Below are 10,967 nucleotides of genomic sequence, written 5' to 3'. Positions count from 1 at the left end.
TACGCTTCGATGTCTAATTAATTTTTATTTACTACAGAACATTAAATTTTAATCTTGTTCCCTTGTAATTTTGAAATAACAATCAGACAAGATATCCTATAACTTATATTATATTCCTCGAATAATGTTAATATTGCATTAGTACTTATAATACTTGAAACAATCCTCAGTCGACAGTAACACGAGACAATACACTTACCTAATATAGTTTTTGGTAAATACGGCAGAAAGTTAATGTACGTGAATGTATCGAGTAGGCATAGTTTATGAATGTTGGTAACGTTTTGTATTGGACCTTACACAAGAAATATTTGTTTATTAATTTCGTAATTCCAATGAAGACTGCCCTATTTTTAATTGAAATCTATTTTATATATCTAGGCACAAATACTTTTGCTAGTCAAACGAAGTTATACATTGTGTAGTGTTTAGTACAATATATACTTAGTTTACTATTACTGCGAATGTTAACAGGCATTTATCGACTGAACTGATTTCGATGTAAGTTTGAAGCGACTAATTGTGACTGGAATTGTAACAAATTTTTGCTGATTTAAACCAATAAGGACTTGTCCCAGTTCTTGTATCTTGCAATAGGTTAGGATGTAACCGTCTTCCTTTATAAAACCGAAACAGTGTCTAAACTGAAGCAATGTGTCTGTGTCGTTTTATATTACAAGCAAGCTTTTGATGAGAAGTTATTCTGTGCCCTTCCAGACAGTCTTCTAGACTCTAGTTATCTCTAAATGGCAATTAGCATTTAAACTCAGTAACGGTTGTAAAAGTTACACTTACACCATCGTACATACATAAAGTAAAAATTTGTTGTTTTTCTTTAAAAATTTGTTACAATTCGAGCTATTCCATAGCAAATATTCTAGTCACACCACCGACCTATTTACAACCGTACCATAATCGATTTTGCAGTAATATATATTGCAATAATTATACAACGAAGGTCGCCTCACTCTATCGACTGGCAAACATTCCAAACATGATATTATTTCTAATCAATGTACCATATCATTTTAGTATTTTGTTATATAGATACTCGTTTGTAAGTTAGTTAATCATGTTGTTACGAATATGTTTTTATAACAAATGGGTCATTAGGCAGTATGATGTGAACGAAAATAAAAATTCATTTAATTGAACTATTTTGTTTTATTTACCTGTATTTACATATTTCCTTAAATACATCTTAAAATAATAATGTTCCTAATAACATTGCAACTTTATTACACTATCTTAACCTATTCAATTTTATAATTGTAGGATTCATTTTGAAATAAAATGTAAAATTATAAATAAATGAAGAATTCACATCGTACTTCATCCACACACACACACACACGTTGTGCACACACAGCGTGTTCCATATCATGTTTCATTAACATTATTTTACTGTCATTAAGTCTCTTCCATACCATTTTCACTGGGAGTCGAACCAGTCGTAGTTTACAAGTTAAGATTAAAATACATTCAAACCATTCTTAATGTAATATGCATTGAAAATTTATTGAAGTGAAACTTCTTTATCGGGGTGGGACAAAAATTTTGTGTAACATTTTTGCGTTACGCCGTAAGCGTGACATTTTTGCGTTACGCCGTACGCGTGACATTTTTGCGTTACGCCATACTCGTGACATTTTTAAGGTCTTAAAGAAGTTTCACTTCTTACGTGTGTACTCTAGTACACGCATACATTTTTTAATTAAAGATACATAAGCCTTGTCAATTGTCGTACAATAATGAGATAGCATAGCACTCAAAAATCAAAATATACCTAATTACTTACTATTGCATTAAAATTTACCCTGTGAGAAAGATAGTAACCTACACTCACATTGTGCAATGTTTTATACAGTAGATTGTAGAATAATAATAATTCACATTGAGAATGAGACATCGCTACATCCCGCCACACCCCGGACACTCCATACAAAATTATCGTTTTGACAGTCACACTGTAGAGACTGCAAATGTGTGTGTTAACGCTTTATGGTTGGCACATTTGTGACTAGCGTAAAAAAAAATTCGCGTTTTTCTGATGAAATACATCCGTAAACAGCACAATATCTAACCATTTTCTATTGAAAACGATAATCACAAATCCAAAATAATAAAATTACTTTAAGTCAATTTGATTAATGTTGTCAGTCTTCGTTGCGTATCGTCCTTGCAGAAAAATGTGGCCCATTTTAATCACGATCGCGCGGGGTGAGTTAAGTTTAATTTTGGCGGGAGGCGGAGAGTATCCGTTCTGTAGCGTTTAGCTACTATTATGTATTCTGCGATCCCGCACAAGCCTTGCCACATCAATAAAATAAAATTTGACAAATTCCATTTTCAAAGAAGTACCTAATCGTTATCTCACATCCTGGCCACACAAAAAATAGCAAATCCATAATGACGTCACGAATTCCATTTTCAAAACTATTCACTATGCTCTCATCCTGGCCACACACAAAATAGCAAATCCACAAATTCAATTTTCGAATCAATCCTGGTCACAAAGAAAAACACAATGACGTCACGTTCCATTTTCAAACTAATCGCTATCGCTATCATCGTCCGCGGTGAAGTCATACGGGCGGAACTGTTTGCGGAACGCCGCCACGTGCGCGTCCTCCTCGTCGCGGGACAGCAGGCACTGGCGCCAGTCCGCTTTGTCCTCGCAGTTGAGTATCGGCGGACTGGATAGTACGTCACTGGAATAGATTATTTTTTTAATAACTAACTTTTTAAATAACTAAATAAATTTCATTGTAAAATTTTCATTCACAATAAATTATGAAAACTTGTATTATGCAATATTATAGCATATTATGTCGCTGGTTCAAATCCGGCTCGAAGGACCAATGTATGGGGTAAATTGTAGAGATTATATCGTTACAAATATTCAACTATTGTGATGAACATTAACCCACCGTCAATAAAAAATATATATCACTAGTTTCAAAGACTAATGATATTGCTAGAAGAACTCTTTCTATTTCAAAATAAAGCTTCTTACACTTCATAATCACGAACAGCCTAATAAATGACACAAATACTTTAATTTCTCCACTTTTTGACGTGATAACGTTTTTAAAATCGTTTTAGTCGGGTGACATGTTCAGAAACTTGTGTCACACCAAAACCTCACGAGCGCGATCGCAGGTATAACGAGAGAGAGACGGACCGATCTCCCGTCTCATCTCGAGCGCTGCCACCAATAAGACGTTATCACGTAAACACCTCGATCGTAAACCTACTTTACAAACAACCATTTTTTTTTAATTTACAAGACTCACCGTCCAAACTGCAGCGGAAAGTGTTGTTTCGTCTTCGCATATATCTGGTCGCCGGAGGGCAGTTCCGCGTGGAAGTACGGCGCGCCGGGGAGAGTCACTTGCGCTATCTCCGTGTATGGGGGCAGCACTTCTAGTTCTATCCGGTTAATGCCGGCTTCATCCTTCAAAAAAAATACTTACTAATAATATAAATTACTTAATAATAATAAATTGAAATAAAATAAATAAATAAATAAAAGGATAAACGGGCTGTGTGTTGTTATTTTATTTAGATATCATATTGCAAATCAATAGGTGCAAATCTATACTAATATTATAAAGCTGAAGAGTTTGTTTATTTGTTTAAACGCGCTAATCTCAGGAACTACTGCTCCGATTTGATAAATTCTTTCGTTGTTAGATAGCCCATTTATCGAGAAAGGCAATAGGCTATATATCATTACGCTAAGACCAATAGGAGCGGAACCACGCAGGTGAAACCGCGAGGCGCAGCTAGTTACAACATAAAAGGCGAATTATAGATAGGCAAAAAAAGATATACAAAAAACAAAAGTAAGCAGTTCTCTTAGCTATGTTATTAATAATAATTATTTAAAACAAACCTGAAATACTTCAAGTATCTGCGACTCAGACTCCATTGGCACGGGTACACACTGTATTTGCATGTGAGAGGATTTAAAGTTCCTCTCAAAGAAAACAGTGGCTTTGCCCATGGAAGTGTAAAACTTTTTCAACGCATCCTTGAACATTTTTATTTCTTTTATCACTTCCTCTGGTGACTGGAAACAAAAAGCATAGCAAATTTAAATAAATTTAAATATAAACTTGAAACATATTGCTAATACTTAATTGTTGCATATTCCTTCAATTTTTTTTTTATGTTGAGAAGTCATGTTATGAATGAATTACATAAATGTCTCTTTTATTACGTAATTTTTATTTGTACAAGTATTTTCATACTTTAAAGGATGCCTCTATGGAGAAACTGTAAACATGGTCAATTAATAATTATTTTTATTTCGATTTCTTAAGTAAATGTAATTAAAACAAATATTCTGAATGCATGTCTATACAAATAACTAATATACATATTTACAACAAATTACCTTAGTAACGGACTGATGATGCGCTATAGGCAGTATAAGCACATGGTACGGTGTGAGGGGGCCCTTTGGTAGAGCGAGATAGCAATGTCGACCCACACATATAACTAGGTGCTTTTCTACCGTTGGCGATGATAAGCAGAACCAACATGAATCTGTAATGGAATCATTTATTTTAGTTTGATTGTAAAAATCCAACTAATACACAAAATGCGAAAGTTCGTATGTTTATTTATTTGTTTGTTACTCCTTCACGCAAAAACTGCTGAACCTATTTTCACGAAATTTGGCACAAGAGGAGTAACTTGGATTAACACATAGGATAGTTTTATCCCGAAAATTCCATGGAAACGGGAGCTATGCGGATTTTCCTTTGACTACGCGGGCGAAGTTGCGGGCGTAAAGCTAGTGTTACATATAATAAAGTATACAGGAATAAAAATCTGTGTGACGGTATTACATTCAAACAATACCTTTTACCCCCACCTTCTCTACATCTGTCACAATTATCTACTGCTCATTTTAATATGTAAGATCCAGTAAAGTTTAACAAATATACATCATATTTTTTTTTAACTCTTACTTAGAAACATAGCAACATAACAAACTTATAGAATACTAGCTTTCCGCCTGCGGCTTCGCCCGCGTTTTCAAAGAAAACCCGTTCCCGTAGGATTTCCGGGATAAAACCTATCCTATGTCCTTTCTCGGGTATCAAAATATCTCTATACCAAATTTCATGCAAATTGGTTCAGTAGTTTAGGCGTGATTGAGTAACAGACAGACAGACAGAGTTACTTTCGCATTTATAATATTAGTATGGATGTTTCCATTTAAAATGCACAAAACAATGGATTTACCTGGATCAATTTCCCTTCTTTTCCTTTCAGGGTTATCTCCACTTTTCCTTTTTCTTTTGCCACTGTCATCATCTCCTGCATCCATGTTGAAGAAGAATTGACCATTTCCAGATATCTACAATTTATTTGCGTACTTTAAAGATAGTGAATGAAGAAAAATGTCTTAAAAAATATTATAATGTGTGGATTCCTAAATTCAATTCTCTTTTTATAGTTTAGTTTTATATATAAACAGAATCAAACTGCATAGCACTAAATCTGCATGTTTGTTTTGCAATATAAATATCCTAAGAAATTTATGATTACTCCCAGCGCTTAGAAATTTGAAATTCCTCACCTGAACAACCTTTCCAGGCTGGTGTTGCTTCAACAACTCAGGATTAAACGGACACTCAGTCTCATCAATAGTGCCTTGCAATAATTCCGTCATTCGCATTTTAGTTATAGGTTGCAATGAGCAGGCGTATATCCACTTCTCTTTAGCCTTGTTCCCAACTGGAGCTAATGCTATGAATCTTGTTGCGCATTCTCTGTAATCTTGGTGGACCGCTTGGTTTCTAAAAAATTGGTTGTTTGTAAAGTAGGTTTACGATCGAGATATTTACGTGATAACGTCTGATTGGTGGCAGCGCTCGAGATGAGACGGGGGATCGGTCCGTCTCTCTCTCGTTATACCTGCGATCGCGCTCGTGAGGTTTTAGTGTGACACAAGTTTCTGAACATGTCACCGGACTAAAACGATTTTAAAAACGTTATCACGTTAAAAGGGGAATTGTATTTTCTTAAAATTAGGAGCAATGTGTAATATTTGTGGTGAAGTGCTCATATACTTAAAAATTTTAAAAAAATTATGGTCAGGGCGGCAATCACAATTCTATGAATGTGTCACTGTCAACTAAACTTACTATTGTTTAAATTAATCTAAGGTTATTATTAAATTTTTGTAAAATATTTAAGACATGCAGTCTAAAATCTGGATGGTAATTTTCCTATTTAGTTATGATTATATAATTTCAAACTTATAACTTAAAAACAAAAGATAAATAAACCTTACCTATAAGGTTGTCTTTCGAAATGCTTATCTGGTGATGGCACCAAATGATACCTTGGTTTCACATGGATAGAAAGCCATGCTATTAAGTTTGATAATCTCTCTTCTTCAACATTTACCTACAATTGTATTCAATTGGAATTATATTTAAATAATAACATTGATTAATAAATGTATGAAAAAAAATATTTTAAAGTTAGTTAATTAAGTTTCTATACATTAAGATAAAATAAAAATACCAAACCTTATATTTTATATTTAACTAGCGGTCCGCCCCGGCTTCGCCCGTGGTATTTATTTACGTTTTCTCTACGTATGAACCATCCTCATACTTCAAGGAATATAATAAAAAAAGAATTATCGAAATCGGTTCAGCCGTTCTCAAGTTATGCGCTTACCAACACATTTTGGGATTCATTTTTATATTATAAGATTTAACATGTTACAAAAAGACAAAATAATTTGTAATATAGGTTATATTAGCATATTTTAAATTAAGATTTGTAACACAAAACATAAACAAACACCCCAATGTAGCCACGCAAAAAACAACTTGTAATACATAGTGTATACATAAATTTCTTACCTTCTGACACTCATCCTGCTGTATGCCCATCGGCCACAATGTAGTTATAAGTACATCGATCCCTCTATATTCACTTTGAGCTCTATAGCAGGCATCTCTCACCGCACTACAGTCGCTCGGCTCAAACATACAAGATGGTATTTCTTTACCCAACTCTCTTCTTGACAGGCCAGTTAAATATGCTATTTTAACATCAGCACTGGTTGTGAATATGCCTCTTCTACCTGGTATAAGAAATGTATGAAAAAAGTCACTTTTTAATTTAAAATACCACTAACTTTATATTGTCACTTCAAATAAATAAGCCTTACACAAATACTTATCAAAGCTTTGGAAAATAAAACAATTTGAATTTCTATAGAATCGGACATATCAACGGTATATATAATACTAGTAGTCCGCCCCGGCATCGCCCGTGGTACATATTTCGCAATAAATGTAGCCTATGTCCTTTTTCGGGTATCAAAATATCTCCATACCAAATTTCATGCAAATTGGTTCAGTAGTTTAGGCGTGATTGAGTAACAGACAGACAGACAGAGTTACTTTCGCATTTATAATATTAGTATGGATTGCCTAAAATAAACAAATTTCAGAATATTATCATAGCATGAAAATACTTACCCATGTAAATAACATTTGGTACTATTTCTGACCCTTCCTCTCCATAGTATTTAACATGATTGGGATCACTAGGTCCAAATACATATGTAGTTACTGGTACTGCAAAATGAAATAATGTTACATACAAAATGCAAAATGTGCATAATGTTTGATAATAATTTAGAATTCAGAAGAATAGCATGTAGCTCAAAATGAGGTCTATTTTAGATAGACGATATTGAATAATGCAATACTTTTCCCACTTGATTTTATATGCAATATATTGTACTCTACATAAAACTACAACAAGAGGAATACTTTGTATCAACAGATAAACTACCACAACTAAAAAACTCTTCAATTGTAATACAATTGATTACAAATTAATAATTGTATCTTCGTCTTTTTACCTTTTCTCGTCCTCATGCGATAGGCATCTAACTGCGAATTATCGTCGCCGAAAAAATTTCCAACGCACAGCAGAACATCAAAAGCTCCAGACTTTTTAACAATACTTTCGACGCGGGAAAACAAGGAATTAAAGTTGCCATTTACATCGCCACAGAAGAGTCTGCAAGGATAAAAATCATAATTATTGGAAGTCCTTTAATAACAAATAACACTTAGCTCTACTTAGCTATTCAGACTTACGTTTTTTGTTTATCAGCCATGATTTTTTTTATTTCTTATCTTTATAACTGATTATCTCTACTCAAAAAATAGTATTATTTTTTTATTCAATCAAAACTATCAACTATAATTCTTCTTCTTCTCTTAATTAATAGTAATTTCAAAACACAGCTACAGTACCTACTTTATAAACAAAAATCCTAACCTCTAAAATAATATGTCAATGTCATTTTGAATTTTGTGCCGACTTATTACTACGGCCGCGTTCAGCATTCAGCAACATACACTAACGAACAACTTTTCGCGAGGAAGATTTCAGTGATTTCAGATCAATGATATAATTTAAAATTCTATAAGATAAAATTTCTAATATGAATCCAGAACAATTATTATAGAATTGCTTTCGCACAACAATTAATTATTAATCCATGATAATTGTAGTAGTTATTAGTAAAGTAGGTAGTTTCATAAAAAATAAAAAATCAGCTTTACGGGCCGTTCCAAAATTGCCTGAAACCAAGGAGATTTTTATATTACTATATTTAAGTAAAAAGAGGATCATTCAGCACTTGGATTATTGGATTATATCGGAACACACCCTAACGCCATGAAACCAATATCAAAATCAAATATGGCTGTCAAGTCACAAGTGTCATGTGTCAAATTAGACCATTATAAGCATTGTTGTCGGTTTTCAATTTCATATTTATAATAGATATTACCGTATTGTGTGTGTTATTGGCATATATCTACGGTTCAACATACTAAATTGGGCTGTCTAAAATGGCTGCGCCTAATAAATTACCTGGCACTGGTCTAGAAGACGTCGGCGTCCCAGGACAAACTTTTCTTAGAGATGCACTCACTAGTTGCACCGATCCACTAAAAGCTATTGAAGAATTTCAGCTAGAAAATGGTATTTTACTGCCATCCTTACGTCCTATGCTACCTTTACTAGATTTACATGGGGTCCGCAGATTAGATTTTCATACATCTGTTTTAGAAGAACTGAGAGATAAATTAATAGATCACATAAACACTCTTGGAAAAGTTCATCAAAAAGACAAAGATGGTCATAAGGACGGTCATAAAGATAGTCATAAAGAAAGTCATAAGGAGACTCATAAAGAAAGTAGTAAAGATAAAGAAAAAGAAATTAAAATTAATGATAAAAAGTTAAAAGACCTGCTTGCAAAAAGTTTTCCAGTAGTTAAGGTTAAAGCTTTAAGACCTGTTATAATGGGTATTTTAAAAAATATACCGGAAATTGATGACAAATATTTGAAAATACTAGTTCGTGACCGTGAGCTATATAATGACACAGAGACAGAAGTGAAAAGGCAAATTTGGGAGGATAATCAATCTTTATTTGGAGATGAAGTTTCACCACTCCTTAGTCAGTATATAAGAGAAAAAGAAAATATTCTTTATGAACATGAAGTTATGGGTAACTTGTTCTTTTCATCTTCTCCTAAAATAAGGAGACAGGGTGCTTTAGTCCAGAAACTTGCTCACATGGTTGGCACTAGTGTAAAGCTTTATGATATGGTTTTACAATTTCTGAGGACACTATTTCTCCGGACTAAGAATATTCATTATTGTACTTTAAGGGCTGAACTTCTTATGAGATTACATGATGAAGAAGTAAATTCTATTATATCAGTGGACCCCTGCCACAAGTTTACTTGGTGCTTGGATGCATGTATCAGGGAAAGAAATGTAGATATAAAGAGATCCAGAGAGTTGCAAGGATTCCTAGATGGAGTCAAAAAAGGAACTGAACAAGTGTTGGGAGACCTATCAATGACCCTTTGTGATCCTTATGCTGTCAACTTTTTAGCAACATCAGTTATAAAAATTTTACACCACCTCATAAACATAGAAGGCTTACCCAGGGATAACACAATATTAATACTGTTGTTGAGAATGTTAGCACTAGGTTTAGGTTCTTGGGATATCATTAATACACAACAATTTAAAGAGCCTAAGCTGGATAGCCAAGTTGTCACAAAATATCTGCCAGCCTTGATGTCTTTAATGGTTGATGACCAAGTACGAGCATTACACAACAAACTGCCTCCTGATGAGCGAGAGTCTGCTATCACTACTATTGAACATTCAGGCCCACCACCAGATGCGTGTGAAGCTTATATGAGGGAGAGTGCAGTTTGCAGTGTACTAGCAATGTATTACACGCTGCATGCTGCTAAAACAAAAGATAGGGGTGCGTTACTCAGAATACTTACCATACTTGGTAGTTGTAAAAATGGATTGGCATATTCTGATCCCTTCTTGCATGCTCTGGTAGCATTGTTAATACAATTACCAGATGAATTCCAAGGAGAGGACTTTAGCACAGTATTGTTTGATGAATTTTTCTTTGCTGGCCTCTCTAGGGACAATGTTACAAGGCACCTGTTAAAATTGATTTGGTATATTCATCCTAAATTACCAGAAACGAGGATTCACACACTGATGAAAGCTTTGCAGCCAGGGGCGCAGCACAATGAATCAGTGCATAAGGTATATGAAGCTTTACAACAAAAATTACATGCACAAGTGGAGCCAGTGCCTATCGCTAGAGATATAGACTATTTAGACTCACCCCTTATGAGTGTACCTATGCCTAGCCCATCACCTTATCATATGTAATTTGTAAGAATACATAGATGTAATATTATGATTAGTTATAAAATATACCTACATTTTAAAATCATGTTTTATTTAAAAATAATTTTGGTATGAATCAACCTTAGGAATCAACTGTCACCATTCCTACTAATATTATAAATGCCAAAGTTTGTTTATTACTCCTTCACGCATAAATAAATAATAAAT

At 33.8% G+C, this 10,967-nt stretch overlaps 2 protein-coding genes across 2 annotated transcripts; one reads left to right on the top strand and one right to left on the bottom strand.

Moving 5' to 3' along the window:
- Positions 1 to 1,424: 1,424 nt before the first annotated feature.
- On the bottom strand, positions 1,425 to 8,260 carry LOC149901755 (pre-mRNA splicing factor CWF19L1). The gene is made up of 11 exons (XM_090111088.1): positions 8,151 to 8,260; positions 7,910 to 8,070; positions 7,521 to 7,619; positions 6,897 to 7,120; positions 6,314 to 6,429; positions 5,597 to 5,816; positions 5,260 to 5,374; positions 4,403 to 4,554; positions 3,899 to 4,075; positions 3,297 to 3,457; positions 1,425 to 2,711 (listed from the first exon to the last, which is right to left on the bottom strand). Exons 1-11 carry the CDS (start codon positions 8,168 to 8,170, stop codon positions 2,552 to 2,554), a joined length of 1,605 nt encoding a protein of 534 aa, XP_089967214.1. The 5' UTR covers positions 8,171 to 8,260; the 3' UTR covers positions 1,425 to 2,551.
- Positions 8,261 to 8,792: 532 nt separating this feature from the next.
- Positions 8,793 to 10,842, top strand: NELF-B (negative elongation factor B). Its single transcript, XM_090110857.1, has one exon. It carries the CDS (start codon positions 8,913 to 8,915, stop codon positions 10,779 to 10,781), a length of 1,869 nt encoding a protein of 622 aa, XP_089966983.1. The 5' UTR covers positions 8,793 to 8,912; the 3' UTR covers positions 10,782 to 10,842.
- The last annotated feature ends 125 nt before the right edge of the window (positions 10,843 to 10,967 follow it).

The sequence above is a fragment of the Colias eurytheme genome, chromosome 16 (genome assembly GCF_061535395.1).
Source record: "Colias eurytheme isolate Ceu_HAF_F1 chromosome 16, ilColEury1 Martin Lab GWU primary, whole genome shotgun sequence".
Classification (NCBI taxonomy): Eukaryota; Metazoa; Arthropoda; class Insecta; order Lepidoptera; family Pieridae; genus Colias; species Colias eurytheme.
Note: the sequence above shows the minus strand (reverse complement) of the source record. Positions and strands in the feature narration are given on the sequence as shown.